Source organism: Pagrus major, chromosome 14, assembly GCF_040436345.1.
Source record: "Pagrus major chromosome 14, Pma_NU_1.0".
Classification (NCBI taxonomy): Eukaryota; Metazoa; Chordata; class Actinopteri; order Spariformes; family Sparidae; genus Pagrus; species Pagrus major.
In genome coordinates this window covers 22855254-22874052 of record NC_133228.1, presented here as the reverse complement: position 1 = coordinate 22874052, position 18799 = coordinate 22855254, and the positions used below count along the sequence as shown (strand labels likewise).

General features: G+C 44.7%; 1 protein-coding gene across 1 annotated transcript in view; it reads right to left on the bottom strand.

Moving 5' to 3' along the window:
• The window catches only part of celf2 (cugbp, Elav-like family member 2), a 217114-nt gene that overhangs the window by 69721 nt on the left and 128594 nt on the right, over positions 1-18799 (bottom strand). The window contains exons 3-4 of the mRNA XM_073480483.1: positions 16779-16975; positions 367-449 (exon numbers count right to left, since the gene is read on the bottom strand). Coding sequence (XP_073336584.1) covers positions 367-449; positions 16779-16975 — 280 coding nt within the window. The remainder of the gene's footprint in view (positions 1-366; positions 450-16778; positions 16976-18799) is intronic.

The following is an 18799-nucleotide window of genomic DNA, read 5'->3' as shown; positions in this document are numbered from 1 at the left end:
AAAAAAAGCATTACTTTGTGATGTAATAATTCACACGCTCCACGACAGCAGGACCCTGAAACTGAAGCGGTCCGACCGAATTCAGCCATCAGTCATTTTAAATAACGTCTCCGGTGAACAACGTGTGCACCAGAGAACAACTCCACAGCGGACAAACCAGCGCTGACAGTCATGTTGCTCACCTGCTCGCACTTTTTACGGTCACTCGCACGCTTGCAAATGCAGTGTGGCAGCAGCGCAACACACTGATGTTTGTATTCACACACGTACGCACAGGTCGGGGCGGGGTTCGCCTCGGGGATGCTGCTGTAAGTGTGTGATTAGAAGAGAAAGTAGGCAAGAGGAGAATCGAGGACACACACTCACCCCTGTTAAGGTCTTTATGTTATGCAGTGCATTCTGGGCTTCAAGGGCAGCTTTCCTTGTGTAAAACGTGACAAAACAGCAGCCTGGGGAGAGAGAGAGAGGAGAGAGGAGAGAGAGACAGAGGGGGGAAAAGGGAGGATGAGCATAAGGAGCAACAAAGAGCATTTTCTCTATTCATCTGCTTGGCATCACCTGTCGACACTGGCAGACGCCGAGCGAATGCTAAGGACGAAACATCCGAGCGGCGAGGAGAGCGAACGCTTTCTGGATTCGTTTCAACGCTGATGACTGAAGCCCCAAGGAGAGGGAGCGCACACAGTGACACACAATACAAAGACACGGAGAGCGAGGAGGTGGTGGAGAGACGGGTTTGCTTCTTCATTAATCCTTGAGTTACTCACTCATTCATTCACTAAAGAAACGATTCACTCATTTCTTTATTTAATGCTCACACTCACTGATCCGCTCGCCAGTTGACAGACTTGTTTACTCCCACTGATTTACAGGCAGTGGTGGATTGTAACTAAGTAAATTTACTCAAGTACTGCACTTAAAGGAGCAAGTCACCCAAAAATGATAACTCAGTCGTTATGTGCTCAGCCTTGTGTTGACAGGAAGTCAGGTGAAGTTTCCACAAAACATTTCTTTCTCCAGCGTAATCTAAGTCTCTGGAAGCACAACTTGATTTGAAAAGACGTTATTTTCAACCCTTTTTAAGCTAAAAACTTTAGCGCGCATGAGCTCAACTGCGCATCAAAGTCGTGAATAACTTCTTCTCAAATCAATTTGGGCTCCTGGAGACTTGGATCACACCGGACAAGCTGTTCGGAGCCATTTCATGTTTTGTTTCAGTCGTTTTTTAACGTTTTAAAACAAGTCCCCATCTACTTTGTTTGTTCAGGAGACATTTGCGACGCTGTTTTGCTGTGTAGCTCCAGAGATGTTTTGTGGACGACGAAACTTCGCCTGACTTTCTATCCACTTGTGGTTTGAGCAGATAATGACTACATTTTCAATTTTGGGTGAACTGATCCTTTAAGTATAAATTCAAGGTACTTGCACTTTAATATTTCCCATTTTTATGCAACTTTAAGCTTCCACTCCTACACATCTGGATAAAAAAAGATGAATGATTCAGGCTGAAGCTGCTCTGTAGTTTGGTCGTAGGACAGCGGACGCTCCTGTATCTGTAGCTCAGCCCTATACAGAACCTGCTCTCAGACGCATGTGCGTACACAAAAAACACGGCAAAGAAAGTAGACGGTAGAGAGTGTTGCCTCTTCATTAATCTGTGTGTAATCCCTGCAGAGCGAGGCTGAAACACTGCAGTCGAGGGCCGTCCTCAGTCAGCACACAAACCTGCACAGTCAGGCAAAAAGAAGCAGCGGGAGGACATTTAGGCCAGACACAGAGGTGCGACTCCTCCGTCCTCCTCATGTAAACAGCAGCTGTTATTTATTTCATTCCTGTCCGACGATCGGAGCGGTCACAGTATGGACTCTGTCTGACGTTTGACCGTTCACATTATTATCCAACAGCCACGGAGAATTAAATTAAAAAAAATAAAAAACAAGGCTGAGGAGCTGAAAAGGAAGGAAGTGAGGATGGATAAAGACTCTTTGAGCCGGCCGTCGAACACAGAGGATGCAGCGGTGAGTCAGGAGAACAAATAGGAAGCTGTGAGATTCATGATGCATCATCAGGAACAATAAAGACCTGTGTGTTTAAACGATGGCGTGGCCTTAAGCATCGATCTGAGACTGTGAAGCCGCTTGTCTGCTCTCTGTTAATGTCACAACCTGAACGCAAACATTTATGAATATCCAAGCTGGACTTTTTATGGACATTTATCAGCCAGTAGTTTATATAAAACACACATAAACATATATTTTTCAAGGTCTGCATGTACTAATCAGGACATGGTTCATCGACAGGAAGCCAAAACTTAGAGGAATAAGTCGTAGCAACGTTTGCACAGAAGCAACATGTATTTATTTATTTTGTTTGTTTACTAGAACTTACCTCATTTATCATGGTGGTTATTTATGTTTGTGTCTTTTGGATTGTTATTTCTCTCTTAGCGACAGAAACAGATATTTTGGAGGAGAAGTCGGGACGTCTCTGTCATTTTAACCCAAATCCAGATAGCAGTTAGAAGTTTAGTGCCTAAACTGAACCAGATCACAAGCCCGAGCTGTTGCAACATAAAGAAATGTAAAATATGAACCTATCTGTGGTTTGCAGAGCTGAAATTTATATTCTGCAGCCTGGGTCGTATATATTTCACATGACTGGACCCAAATGGGAAAGGTGCTGAGATAAAATGTCCTAAAGCAGGTTTCCCTACAAGTTAGTGGAGTCTTGAGTACTTTTATCATGTTTTATCACGTCTGTCTTTTGTCGGTAACGTGCATTGAAACCTTCATACCTTGTTTTCTGCTTTTGCAAACCAAAGCTTCCTGCAGGCAGGAGGCCCTTGAGAGGAGGACGAGATGAGATGCCCACCCCACCTGAGTTAACGAATAGGTGGCCCGGGCCGAGACGTTATCCTGCTCGGATAAATCATTGAGAATTATCACATTTAGACGGAGTATTTCTATTTTATTGGTTGCAGCTTTTCGAGCCTTTTGTCGGCCCCAGCGATCAGGAAAGTCAAAGACCAATCGCACGAGTTGTTAATCATGATAAAGTTTATGATGTCCTCTAGCTGGACCTCTGAGTGTCGAAACTTTTAAAACTTTATTTCTCTGGTTCCCATCTGTCTGTCGCTCCCTGTCTTATCTTTAATATTCTCTCTCGTGCGCCTGCTTGACTTGGTTAATAAGGTTAATCCACATCATCCACAGGTGCGTCCGATCCGTGCAGCTTCATCCTCCTCCCTCTCAGTTTGCTGCAGGTTTCCTATGTTTGGACCTTCTGCCTCCAGCTTTGCTCATCTGTTCATGACTCTTCTGTGTTTATTTGTCCACAGATGAGCTGCGCTGCGCCTTTTGTTTACATCCGCTTTGTCGTCCTCTCCATTGTGTTTACGGCACAAATCAGCTCAGTTTGAAAATGCGGCCCGAGCGGTTGTGGCTTTGTTGGCCGCGTCGCAGACATCAGCCCTGATGACACTTGCCCCCGCAGTGCATCTTAGTGAAATCCAACAGTGAGCATCTGGAGCAGATTTAGCATCCGAAATCCCAGAGTCCCTTTGATGGGGCTGCGAGCGTAATGGATCTGAATTCCTGCGGTGTCCTCTGGGTGCCACGGCTGTTGAATAGTTGGCCCTTAGCCTAGCGTCAGCAAACGTGATTGGTGTTGTGATTCGAACGCCGCAGTTCCTGTGTATTAGCGGGGATAACTCGCAGCTTAGTGTTTTTCTTCTACGACCCCCAGCGTGAAAGGCAGCTCGGGGTGTCACTTCACTGAACCCTAAGCCCCCCACTTATACTATCAGTATTAATTTACCACCAAGAGTCTCACACCAGCTTTCGACTAGTTAAAGGCACCGAGATAAGAGAGGAAATTAGTCACGACTGACGGACTATCACTGGGTAAAAATTTACACAATTTATTCCATGTAGGTCACCAAACTGATACGACTCTCAAACAGAAAAACTCAGTGGTGAGGTGGCAGCTTCCTCTCTGGCAGTTCTGCTTCATCTTTGCTCTTCTGTCACCGTGATAAGAACCGGACACACGACGATAAAGTTGAGGAACTGATATGTTTAAATTAGGTTAAAGTAGGAAGTAAAGTCAAACTAAACAGATATTAGCAGTGAAGTGAATTAAAGAATCAGCTGTGAGGGACGGTGTCGCTCTGAGTGCTTCCAGTGAAAGTTAGAGACAAATTCACTTCAGTCTCCAGCTGTCAGATAAAAGAAGCAGAGCGAGAAATGTAAAGTTTCCTGTTTACCAGACATTGCTGAATAAAAAGCATTAAAAGTGAATGTATAAAAACTCAGGATAGAAATACTTGAAGTACTTTGAAACTATTCTGAAAGAGTTGTACAGACATGTAGGTGTTTTCAGACCTCTGCTCACCTTGTTACACATAAAATAGAAAATTTAACCCGAAGAAGCTGCAACATAAAGGATTTTAACATATCCTTGGTTTGCAGAACGGACATTTATTCTGCTGACTGGGTTGCATATGTCATGAAAACGTTGACCACCTCAGCAGAAGGACATAAAACTACCAATCCGGGTTTCCCTACAAGTGGCACGCTGGCAGGACTGAACCTTAAGTTGTTTTAAGTTAAACAAAAATGAGTCCTGAGATTAAATCTAATCAAGCACCAACAGTGAACACCTGTGCAGGTGTAGCAGGGGGTTTAAACAGTCTCCTGAGGCCTTTTCACATGGGACTACTATTACCTGGGGACCTCTTGTAATTTGATATAATTGTGGAGGACAGCTGTGATCGTAATAAAGTAAAAATTCCACATTTTACCTTCCAACTTTTGCCAAACACAGAAGTCCTGTGATAATGTTAGCCTGAATCAGCATGTTGGTGATTTTGGGTTGTAACATCTAAGTTTCTGTGCCGTGAGATCTCCATACTGTCGTTTAAAAGTGACGACAAAGAAAGTCAGAAGCAACTGAAGGTCGTCAGATCTTTCACTCGATGTGAACGAGCTGCACACGTGTATTCATGCTTCAAACACGCACAGAAGTAGCTTTAAACTGTATTAATCGTTTAGACACAAGATGTTACACGGAGCCTCGACGTCAGGTGATGACTTTGCTTCTCCCGTGCCGATGCACCACATGAAACACGGCGTGGCGTGGTAATTTCTAAATCACATGAGGTCCCCTGGTGATGCTTTAAACTGGTAAAGTTATTCTTTCCAATAAAATAATCCTTTCTGATACAGTGAAACATTTGTTCACACCAGTATCAAGTTAATTCAATTAAAATGCATGTCGTCAAAAAAAGGTGCGCTGGCCCTTTAAGTGAATCATTTGACTGACTGCGTGTAAGAGATGAACCGTCAGGACTTCCACGTGAAGCGCTGACAGAGTTCATTATCCTTCCTGCCTGCCCGCTGCAGACTGAATGCTGTGTGTATACAAGCGGGAGCTCTTCAGCATCGCCTCAGTTTTGTACATTATAATCCCATTATAATTCAAATTGCACCTGTGCTCAAGCTTCGGCCCCTCGTGTGCGATTAGCAATTCCAATAGCGCTGTTTGAGGGCTAGCTGCTAGCTGCCGCCGCGCGCTGTGAATTATGATTCTGGTGGCAGTTTTTTTTTCTTTTCTTTTTCTTTGCATATCTGTATATGGGAGGGTTAGCTTTTGGTGTTAGCATTAGCGATTCTGACAGTGTATAATGTGCAGGGGGAGGGGTTGGCTGTTAGCGCTGCGTTAGCCCTGCTGTGTGTTGTGATTCCCATGGTGTAGCCGGGGCCCGGGAGCCCACGCGGCGTGTGACGGATCGTCCCAGGTGGTGGGCTGTCAAGACGAGGATCAAAGAGCAGTGGAGTGGACCTCACACACACACACACACACATATACACACACATTTACACACAGACACACTCCCTGCAGTGCTCCAGTTCCACCTGTTTAAGAGTCTGCACACTCGCGGCTCACACACAACGCTGCAGAAAAAGCCAATAAGAGCGCGCGTATTATTTTAAGTGCACGTCAGCAGGCGCGCTTTTACATTTACAGAGAAACATACTTGCACGACAACCTTGAACAAGAGGAAAAAAAGTGCCGCAGACGAGCATTAATAAGCTCTTTCCATCAATTTGTGTGTGCGCGTCGGCTTTTTTTCCTCGCAGCACAAACATTTACCTGAAGGCCGAGAAGGGCTCAGAGCGGGGACACGCACTCCGCTTGTGCTGTTGAAGAGGGACACTCAAAAAACACACACAGGAGATGCACGAGCACAAACTTGCAGCGAAAAGGGAGGAAGAAAAATCTATTAGGCGCTGATGTGTGTGAGAGCGAGACAGACGGCGAGGACGAAGAAGAAGAAGAAGAAGAAGAAGAGGGGAGAAGAAGAGCTGCTGTGAGTGGAATAGAGAGCAGAGGAGGGAGATGCCTGTTCATAAATGCTTTATGGCTGCTGAAGGGGGCCTTTGACTGAGTGAAGACCCTTGGCTCCGCGGCTCTGTCAACACATCTACCCCCTCCAACAACAGGTCGACCCGGGCCTCGCAGCTACAGGCAGAGGAAGCTGAGCGGGAGTGAACCGGCGTGTTTTCTGCCTCGCGTGTTGGTATGTCAGGTCGATTTTTGTCTACAACAGCGTTCAGAACATGTCGTACATGTCTGACGGTGGTAATCAGACCTCAGAGGTAACAACCTGCACTGCAATTTTACTCTTTGTACATTTAATTAAGTCTTTTTTTCTTTATTGCAATTTTAAAAAGGAACATCCGAGTCTCCCCGGCCACAGAACAGGTGGACGGGTCATTCTGGTTTTAGCAGCAGCTTATCGCCTTATTAAGACTTTCATTAGCCCGGCTCTCGCTGCAGAGGGTCCCGTGTTTCAGGACTGGACGCTTGGATTCTTGGGGCGTTTTTGGTTTTGTTGTCAAAGTTTTATAGCAACAAGTAAAACTTGAATATCAGCTTTGACACCCAGAGCCCGCAGATGTATCAGCTCAGCATCGAACCAAATGATTCTGACAAGAAGATGTCACGCTGAAGACTGACAGCGCTGGAAACTGTTTCGACTAAGTCTGGTTTCTCAGAAAATGATGCAGGTTGAAGCTTCGTCTCAGCCCTTAGCTTGCATTTTTCTCAAGTGTGTGCATTAACGTCTCATATTCACCAACTGCAGACCCCCGCATTTTCACTAATTGGCCAGAAAAACCCCACGACGGTTGCAATGAGTAGGTCTGGCTGCAACACCAGCCGGAAAATAAACCACCATCCCGAGAAATTAAAGGCTGCGGAAGTTGGAAATGATCTATGCAAAATATTGGATAATGAGGAGTCTGTGGGCATTGTAATACGGCCAGAAACTGATTTTTTTGACATATTGGAGTCTGATTTCAAAGGATAATGAGCGTATTCTGGATGTTTGTCCTACTTTCTTCCTGGATTTGTCGGTGCAGTTGATCCTGCAGCAGCTCTTCACAATCTTACCTTTGTTTTTCAAGTTTTTTCCACGTGAGTGCACGTTGGTTGCACGCTGACTGTTGCTGACTGTGGTGACCTTTGTGATGATTGCGTACGAGGGCTCGGGAGAAAACCTCAGAAATGTAGTCTGGAGGAAACCGGAGCACATGGATTCAGGCAACAAACTTTAATAATGGACTAATGTTTGGACAGTGAAGGCCGTCTTCTTCTGAGGCTACTGAATCTGTGTGTTTCAGCACACTTCAGACTTTATCTCTGAGGTTTCACATGATACTGAAAAGCACCGGACAAGTTTAACCGACCAGTGCCAGTAAGGGTAGCAACGTTTAATCGACCCTAGTGTGTACGACTTTAAATGAATCAATGCATACTCAAACTGCAGATGCTGGTCTAGCGACATGAAACGCACACTGATGTAGTTGAGTATTTATTCTGCTGTCCTATCGGGATCAGATTTACAGCGTGGGTCCAAACCCTCCAGGCTTGGACCTTCTGCTCTATTCAGTGCTCAAATGTTTGGGATTCAATCAGCGCCGACCGAGAAAGGTTGGTGGAGGTGGAGGAGAGTGACAGGAGTAATGCACTCCAGCAGCAGAATGGAGGTATGGTTTATTAAAAGGGGGGGAAAAAGAGACGGGTGTATCAGAGCGCTTCACCCTGAGCCCTTTCACCCGAGGCTCTCACAGTGACTTCCTCTTTCTTCCTCCATCACTCCGGTTCCCTTCCCTTCCACACTTGTCCTGACCCCTGGGGTACCACTCAACCACTGACCCACATTAACTACACTCCGCTGCAATTACCGCTCGCACAGGCCTCTGGGTGGCATGGGATACATACTCCAAGCTCTATTTCTTGCATTTTTTTTCCTTCCCCCCCCATCCCCCTCCTCACTGTTCCCTCTTTGCTGTGTGTGCAGCTGTAAAAAATGCCCCTTAATGTGTATAATTTATGTGTGTCAAAGAGCCGCTGAGTGACAGCAGGGAAGGGGGGGGGGGAATGAAATGACAGCGAACACATTCTGTATTTGACAGCGCAATAAAGAACAGATTGTCAGATGGAAAAAATAGGGAGAGGATGAGTGGATGGCTTCAAACAATGCCGCGTTTCTGACGGGCATTTGGCTGATGTTCTAATCCTGTCAACGCAGGAATTGGTCCAGCTCGCAGCACTTCACAAATCTATACAATCCACCGGTTACTTTTGGTGGAAAAGCACCAATGTCACCCAAATCCTCCCTCGCTGCAAAGACAACAAGAGCACTTTTTCCGGAAATCAAAGCCGCTTTCTGGCCGACCCCGAAGCGCTCGCAGGGAGAGCGACGGAGACAGGAAAATTCCAGCTCTGCAACTTCTCTCATAACCAAGAAACTCTGTCGCTGAGGCATGCAAAAGTATAAACATAGAGAGAGAGAAAAAAAAGACACACAGAGACGAGGCGAGAATCCACACACACACACACACACACACACAATCTCCCATTAAAATCCACCTGCAGCTGCTCTCTAATTGGGCCTCGGTAGCCGGCTAAAAAAGCTAACGTCTAGTTAAGGCGATATAATTGGCCGCTCTGCTTTAGGAAAGAATGAAATAAATCAGTTCTCCGTCTCAGGTCGGCCTCCGTCTCAACTGAATCCATTAGAGCAGATAATTGTCTTGGATGGGCAAAAAACGTTCGCTCTGCGTTGCCACAGCTGAGCGGGAGGACGCGGTTGGCTCGCAGTTTTTCAAAAAGCTGATGTCTGCCATCGGCCCCGGCCGTGGGTCCCCGAACGTCGGTGCCAGAGCAACACGGGCCCGGAGATTTTCTGATCTGAGCAGTGATCGGAAGTCAGACGCTGTAATCTGCCTGCATGTGTTTATCTGCAGGCTTGAAATCATTCCCCAAAATCTTTATTGGATTTTTCGTGTTGACATTTAAGAAAAAAAAGAGGTTGATGTTGAATCTATTTCAGGTATCCAGGTCAAACACTTATCAAGAGAAGGATCACCTCTCAGGTGGGCAGTATTGATCGTGCTTTTTGTTTTCCAGGCTGTTCATATGAAGGAGCAAACTGTTGCAACATCTTTTTGTGTCTCTCTGCTGTTAAACACTTGTTGGCTGATGCTGCGGCTCTTCCCCAGAGATCAGCCGTCAATCAAGCCGTGTGGGTGGCAGCGTGATGTCTCTCTCCTCAGGTTTTGAAGGTTTGATTTTGTCTTCAGGTGGCCCCCTTTGGTCTTTGTCTCGGCTGTAGGTTGAATCACTTTTTGTGATTTTGCAGTAATCAGCAAACAGAGAGCAGAAAAATGGAATATGTCTCAGATTATTGGCTTTTTGGTGAGAGCTGAGCGATTTGGAGAAAATATCTGACTGGGACTTTCCAACCAATGCTGCAATTTCTATTTAAATTGCAAATTATTTTCCATGACAAAGATACATTCGCTGTGAAATAATCACAAATTCATCTTGTTTCTACATGAATGGGAGCCGTTGAGTTAATCCTTCAGGGTTCAGTCGTCCCACGGTTCACACCAGGCAGTCAGAGTGAAGTTTACTTCAAAGTAAACTCTTCTCCAGGAAAAAATGACCAACTAAATCTCACATTTATTAAAATATTACATCAGAGGTTTACTTAACATGACTCAGTAGAGTTCAAATACAAGCATTGCTTCATAGTTGGCTAATTATGGCAGACAAGATGTTAGAAACAACCAGAACTCTCCTGTGTAAAAGTCTGATGTTTTGTTGACCCATCCGTCCACCTCATCCTCCACCCTTTGCAGACTTTATCGCTCTATAATCACCTCATCTCCTTCCTCTACGATGCAGTTAAATACCTGTTATAATAAAAAAAACTCTCTCAGAATCGAGAGAAATCTAGTTTCTGTGTTATTTGCTGGTTGGACGGACAGCATCGTTTTATCAGACGGTAATCTCGTGTGTTTGCCGTCTATATATTCGTCCTTACGTTCTTGATGACATTTCTTTTGCACACAGTTCATTTCTCTTTTGATTCATGTTGTTATTTTTGTACCTTCTGAATGACTTCCAGGCCACGTCGTGCACGGGGACTCTTACGTAGGACACAGCTCTGTTAATGAAGACATTAAACTTATACTGTGGATTTAAGTGTGTGTGTGTTTCATGTGGGCAGGCTGTATCATTAAGATAAATGACATAGTGCGTCCCCTGCCAAAACACAGACACACACAGACACACTGCAACAAACCCGTCATGGCGCTTAAGGTTGTGTTTTAGCGAAAGGACCATTTTCTGTTTACCCCTCTGGCTCTCTTTGTCTCATTCTCTCTTTATCTCTCCCTCCATCTCGATCTCTCTTTCAGCAACAAAATGCCAAATTGCTCCATTTCTCACCGGCTCCCCTCCTCCTCCCCCTCCTCCCCCCTGCTCATCCACTCATCTGGTTATTAACTCCGAACACATTAAACCAACAGTAGTGCCACGATATTCCCCAGACCATCCCAGCCAGGATAAAAAAAACACAACAACACACACACACAGCCTAAATGCACACACCTGGGTCAAACTGCAAAATGGATCCTGCGTGACGCACAAAGGCGGCACAATTCAATGCTTCAGGGCCCAAAAAGACTGGGGACTTCTAACTCACCCAAACAGGCTTAAATTACGTGCAATATGGTTTTTTTTCCCCAAAAACTATTCAGAGAACGACTCGTGTTTGCTCGAGGAATTTAAGTCTTGTCAGGCTGAAGAAGAAGCCTCTCAAACGGCACTTAAGACTGGCGTGTGACGGCAGATGATGACAATAATAAAACAGGGGGATTACGCTGATCCACAGATATCCACTTTTTGGGTTTTGACGTGCAGAACTGTATTCCAGTCGTAGCTCTGAGCGAGCATTAAGTCTTGGGGTTTTTATCTTCTACTTCCTGTAATTAATCATTAATTTATTCATAGCCGTCCCTCTCTAATGTCTGCCGAAGTCTGATTGCCATTTTTTAAACAATATTGTACAACAAGCTGGTAAAATGAAATGGAAAGACAATAGATGTGTTTAGTCAGAATTAAGTGACTGCAAGAGCTTCGGGTCAGTCAGCAGAGAGTGATGAACTGAGCGGATGTAAAGATGTGAATCCAGTAAACAGACGCTCGAAACTTGGACTCGGAGTCGGTCTCAAGTCACAAAACATCTAGGACATGAGACTGAACTGGACCTGACCTCTTTGAGGTCTGACTTCAGGCCCTACAGACCGGGCGATACGTTTATTTTACAAGTTTTTTTCTTTCATGTCAAACAGTTTGAGAAGTGTCTGGTAATTGACAGTCTCGGTTGCAAGACTGTCAATTCTGAGACATGTCAGATTGTAGGATGAAAGCCTTCGTCGTGCTACGATGTGAGGGGGAAAAAACTGTCGGAAGCAAAGACGTGTCATCAACATTCATGGTAAAACAAAAAAACAAGCCTCTGCATCAAAAAACCTCAAAAAAAGGAGGAGGAGGACAGTGTAAAGCCATCTGCATACACGGGAAAGAGAGCAACGTGAAATGCAGATTTCAAGAGTTGCATTGTGATGGCTCGACAGTGTGTTGCAGAAAAACCAAAATGGGCTGTTAATGGACGCGTCATTCATTGTTTCTGATGGACCATGTTTCTCTGACACTGTCAATCTTCTAGCCTGGGAATGAGACGACTCTGCCGAGCTTTTCTGCTCAGGTAGATGCGTCTGGTTTCCCCTTCAGGCAGATTTCCATCCAATCTGGGCTGTATCAGGCCAATCAGAACCAGGATGGGTTTGATACAATGACTAACTGACTGACTTGGTTGTAAGTTTATCCAATAGCGTCCAGTCTGCAGGTCTGTCCAGCACAACGCAACAGGCTCACAAGGCTCAACATTCATCAACAGATGAATCAAGTTTCTGTGACTGCTTTGCCTCAAATGTCCAGCGATCTTTCAGGTCTATCCGATTGCATCCCGAGGCATTTTTGGTTCGTGCCTGTTGATAATCAAAAATGAATTGAGAGGAACCAGATGAGGAGGCATTTGCAATTTTAGTCCGGTGATGGCAGGCTTTAAATTTTTATCTGGGACAACCTGAAATCGAACATTGTTACGGGGCGTTTAGTTCAAGCGTGGCTCAGAAGCATGAGACACTGCGTCTTATTCAACTCATGCAAACGACAATCGACAACCGACTAACAAATCTGAATTTAACGAGGCTCAGTCTCGCCCTAAAAGTGTGTCAGGCCCTTATATCCTCCATAAATGTATGATTTCATTCGGAAGTTATCGTGTAACCACCAAATTTCTCCTGTCAGTTAATATTTATCATGTTGTGCTGTTTTCCTCTTTTTGTTGTTGATGTTCTTTTTTGGACTTTTGCATTTGCACAAGTGTCAGCTAATGAGGATCCAAACAGAAACCAGCCGAAGAAAACAGAGAAGTTGTTGGGAGTTGTAAAGGCTTGTAGCTGCAGCCGCTGAACTTTTTGCTTCGTCTCAGTGGGACTAACAAACTCATTTAAATCCAAACTGCTATTTTACGGAAAAGGAAAAAAAAAAAGAGCCTCTGGGTCGCCACCGGGGCATCGGTGTGGGCTCATTTGCCCCAAATGACTGAGATCTTTTTCAAACAACACCGTCGCTAATTTAAAATAAACACCCTGAGGGGAAGAGAGGGGCCACAGTTTCCCTGACACCGGTGAAATTACCGTCGGCTCAGGCGCAACAGTGAAGCCGGCGAGGGGGCCGTTGCAGCTCCTCCGAGTTGAGCGGGTGCAGATGAGGCCAGACGGCTTACTTAACTATGAGAAAACAACAACAGTGCTCAGAGCCTGCGAGTAACAAGGCCAGTAAGAGCCCAATCAAATGCTACATTTCCTCTTAAAACACTCCACCTCGCAGCACAGAAGGAGAGACCGCAAAAAATGAGGCATATATTGAGGGAGATTGCTATTCAGAGCAGAAAAAAACAAAAGGACTGGCACAGAGGCTGTTTATCCCATGTAGAAGTGCTGGTGAGTGATAGTCTTGACTCATCAACCATAAAAACAACTCATTTCAAGGGTAGTGAAGATGAATCAGGAGATTTGAGGGAGCTGAAGGACGGGAGGAGGGACGCTGGCCCTTTTATTTTCCCTCCTTAAAATCAGCAGAGAGAAGAAAAAAAAAGAGCAGGGAGAAGAAACTGGTGGGGGAGAGAAGGAGTCATCTCAAGGCTAAGAACACACAAACACAAAGCGCATGACAAGTGTGTTGGTGTGCAAAAATGAGTTGATTTGGGTCTTGGCAGAAACGCTGTCTTCAGGCTTTCATAAGCTCATATGACTCAGGCAAAGCGAGAGGAAGCCGGAAAGAAAAGGAGACACACACAGAGAAGGAGAGAGAAAAAACTAAAAACAGAAGCAGACTGAGATGCAGTCTGTGGGCGCAGGAAGGTGAAGGACACCATCACCGTTTAGCCACTGGAAATTCAATTCGATATCAAAAAACATGATCTCAACAGCGTGTCCTAATTTATAACGTGAGACATCTGCCTCTCTGGATCGCTCCGAGGAGCTTTTACAGTCATCTGAGGAATGTGAGATTTTATAGAAAAGAAAATCTCAAAGTAGTTGCATGGAGGAGAAAAGTGGAAATATTCTACATGTTTCTACCAAACATCACTCTTTGCTTTAATGTATCTAAAGACCACATTCATGTTCACCTAATTGGTTTTGTAGGAGACATAATTCCACCCAGAAAACAAATTTATATCAGAAAACACTCAGACTGATCGTATCAGAACATATTTCCACGCATGGCTGGATTAACCTGTGAGGGGACCACACAACAAAGATTTTGCCTCGGGCCGCTTTTGACCACCCATCCTGCATGCGTTTGACTCCGACTTCCAGGTGCACACAGCGGAGAATACACGACGGCTCCATTCAACACGTTCTCGCTCCCAACTCATCAAATACGGCAGCTTGGTCAGCCGCTTAAGCTTCAAACTCTGACGCTCTAACTACCCCTCTAGCGTCAGTTTTGCACATGAAGGGCTGTTTCGTTAAGTGAGCAATAATACGTGATATGCAACATTTGGTTAGACTTTCAAAATAAGTTTAGATTACATACCCTTCACATATTATGATGTATTATGACTTTTAGAGTGTTATTAACGCTGTGAAACAATCACGTTTGGTTAGGTTAGGCAGCAAAACTACTTGGTAAGGTTTAGGCACCAAAACTACTTGGTTAGGTTTTGGAAAATACAATATTTTGCGTTAAATTAACTTTGTTTAGTCTTGTGATCTACCCATGTAATGAAACGTAAGTGACATAAGCGCGTCACTCACGTAACGCCAACCGCCCACTGACTTGGACTTTTCTCGCTCTTTATACCGCTGTCCTTAAGGGCATCAAGAAGTGACACTAGAGGGGTAACTAAAGTGTAAAACTAACATATGGAGTGAGAACGAGCTGCTCCATTTTATGCCAACACCACCCAGAGATCAACCAGTACTCCTACGCTAAAACATCATTAACTGGCCCATGACTGGTTTTCCATATAATTATGGTCTTAATTTTGACAGAGAGCTTCATTTCATAAGATTAGCTCATAATAAGCAATGTGTTTCACTGGTGCAAATTCCCTTAGAAACTCGTAATTAATGAAATCACAAAAACCCAGCTGGCACGCAGTCCATTTGGATCTGCGGCAAAATCTGCAAGATGTTCATCCTGAGCGTCGATGCTGCCCGTGTGCATCAGACAGCGACTGTGGGGTGATGTCGCTCCTTTTTCAGTCGAAGTCGTGTTTTTAAGACTGTCACACACATCCAGACAGCAATTACATTTCATCCAAAAAAAATGCATCTGACAAAGGAAACAAGCGGTATTTAAATGTGTTTTGTAGAACACAAGGTCTCACTATGTAGATTTCATCGCTACACTTAAACATCACCGCGTTTCCAGACACGTCTGATGAAGATCATCTCGCACGAAAACTGATAAACCTCTAATTCAATTGCATTTTTCCCTGCAGACGCGTGTTTACTTCTTTTTATTCGCTTCATCCCCGCTGATTCACATTCTGCTACTTTGAAACTTCTCTTGAAATTTGCTTTACAGTCGGATGGAAGCGCCACGTCTCCCCTCCTTTTCCTTTTCCTTTTCCTTTTCCTTTTCCCTTTCTCTCTCTCTCTCTCTCTTTACTTTCCTCCCACTCTCCATGTCTCATCAGGAGTGTCATCAGCCCCCACTCCGGTTGATGCCTGTTAATATGGCAGCGCTATTGTCTGCCCGTTCGTTGCTGCTGTCTCTATTGTTTGCTCTCACACTTGACGAATTCATCAAAGGAAGAAGAAAAGGAATGGGAGAAAATAGCTGCAAATCATGCGGCTTCGCACAATTGACTGTGTAAGTCTGGCTGGGAGAGTCTTTGTCTTCCAGTGGTGCACGAAATGTGTGTTTGCTCATGTAATTTTGCACATATATCATTTCTGCTGCCATTAACTACGTGGGACGGCCCCTCAGCTGCTGACTGCTGTGTGTGTGTGTAGGAGTGTATACACAATGTGTTTCTATGTGTGTATCTGGATTCATGGAAGTGTATTATTTCTGGTATATCTGTACGAGTGTCTATTTGTGTATCTGTGTTCATTTACATCCTTTATTGAAGGTAGCGATGATATAGTGGGAAAATATCTCATAACAAATTTATGTCCTGAGTTAATGGAGAAGAATAATTTCATATTTTTCAGATGAAGGGAAGGAAAGAAGACGAAAGGCAAGGAAGGAGAAAGATGGAGGAAGAAGATGAAGAAAGAAGGAAGTAAAGACGGAAGGAATTATGAAAACAGAAAGGAAAGAAAGAATATGTAAAGAAATGAGGAAAGCACGGAGGAAAAAAGGAAGGAAGGGGGAACAAAGCAGGAAAATAATTATTGAACAAAGAACAGAAGGAAAAAGAAATACAGGAAATCAGGAAGGGAAGAAAAAAGGCTGAAAGAACAAGGGAAAGAAAATGGGGAAGGGAAGAATGAAGTAAAGGAAACAAAAAAGAGGAAGAAAAGAGAAAGAAGGACGGAAAATAAAGGAATTACAGAGTGAAGGATAGAAAGTAAAGGAATGGAGGAAAGAAGGGAGGAAAGAAGAAATCCCGCCAGAAAAAGAGAGAAGAAAGAAGAGAAACAAAATAAATACAGGCAAAAACAAAGGAAAGAAGAAAGACTGAAAGAACGAGGGAAAGAAAGGAAACAAGAATAGAAAAAGCAAAGGAGAAAGTGGTGAGGAAAGGTGAAGAAAAAGGGAGAAACCCCGAGGAAGGTAAAGGATAACAGACGACGTTGAACTGCGATCATGAAACGTGCGGTGTGCTGCCGGACCTTTGCTCTGTGGAGGGTTCTGGCTGCGGTCTCGGAGTATGTTGATCTGGTAGACGGCTCCGTACGGCTCGAACAGCTCCTTCAGCTCCTTCTCTGACCAGGAGCGCGGGATCTGGCCCACGAACATCTTGATGGCGTCCGGGTCTGGCTGGTCCGAATGCTCCAGCGCCCCGTTCATCTTCCCGGCCGTGCCGTTACTGTTGATGAAACAGAAGACACAACATTGAGAACAGCATTCGTCATCTGGTGCTGCTGAAGGCACGTCAAAGTTTTATCTATTTGCACAAATCGAACAAAAGATGAAGAAAGCGAGAAATGTAGCGATGCTGCTGGGATTTTTTGTGTGACGATGCATTTTTCAATAGATTTTAAAGCGGCTGAAATGACTTTAAAAAGTAACTGAACACTTATTCCTTCAATTCCCATGTAAAAATTTAAAATCACCAAAGTTGGAGATGCATGATTTTCCCTGGAGAGAGTCAATTAGTGTGGGTCAGCACCTCTTGTGAAGCAATATTCACAAGACGGAGCAAAACACACAAAAAACGCACAAAACCCGTCAAAGTTAAAATCTTGTTTTAACACACAATTACTGACAGACAATTACACGTAATTTTAACCAAATCAGAAAAATCATCTCCCCCTAATTTCTCTTAAGAAAGGACTCGTATATCTAATTGAAAATTGATACAGTTCAGGAAAGGGCGCAAGAACTCCTCAGAAAAAAATTCATTTCCAACACAGTGGCCTCAAGAAAACGGCCTTCAGACCATCAAAGGGACACAAACTCAGCGAGCCACGCTCATAACATTCACCAGGGTGCCTCGGCGGCTTCTTACAACACAGTGAGATGGCTTTCAGTGCAGGTTTTTACGGACCGGTAGCCCTGAAGCTGGCAATTTTTATATAGACTGACCCGACACATCAGTAAACTGACCCTAAATGTGGATGTTTGGCCGTAAAGATGCAGCAGAGGATCTGTTCAGGATGCCAGTAAATCCACACTGTCGGACCGAGCCGACTTTATTCCAGTGTGTCTTTGTCCTTTGTCACTGTATTTTTTACCACGAGTCGTCCTGTCCTGAACGTATGCAGGCATTGCTGTCCATCACGCTGCATGTGTGCTTGTTTGTGCACGTCTGCATGCATGAATGAGTGCTGGATAAGCGGCATGCAGCATGTTAATGTGAAGCTGTGTGTGTGAGGGATTGGAGGCTACAGAACCAGCGCAGCGAACCCTCCGGGCCCGTCTTAACAGGACACAGATGCTTACACGCCGATCGGTCTGGTTAGATTTCCACATCTGGAATGCATATGAAATGGAGGTGAAACGCTTTCGCCCCCTTTTCACCGCAGAGCTACAACACTTATCTTCACGAAACACACTCGTCCGTCAACGTGTGACGAATGCTAACTGGAGCTACGACGGAGCGAATAAAGGCGAGCGGAAGGCTTTCCGCGGCGAGGCCCTACGGAGATGAGGACGGCAGCCGAGCACGCACGAGGCAGAGTGTGGCTGAGGACAATCATGAACGAATGGCTACAAACACACACACACACACACACACACACACACACACACAAACACACACACATCACTGCCATCAAGGCCTGTGGTCTATTTAAGATGGCTGAAAACCAATTTAATGAAACCAAAGTCAATGGCTGTGCCGTTTTATTGCTCTACTTTCCCTTTTGTTATTCTCGGCAGGAGAGAGAAAGAGCATTATCTTAAGAGGCAAAAAACAAAACAAAGCCAAATCCTGAGCTTGGTTAGCTGACAACACTAATACCACACTATAAAGCTCAGCAAGAGAGACAGAAAGAGGGGAAGGAAGGAGGGAGGGAGGGAGGAAAAGAGAGATATGGTGAGAGACGGGGGAGGGAGGGAAAAAAACATCCAGACCTTTGAACGCGGGCCATCCATCTCTTGCAGAATGAGCCAAGGCGCTCAGCAGAAACGCCCAATTCTTTAAAGGACTTAAAGGACATGTCAAATAAAACGCCAGAACCGGAGAAGG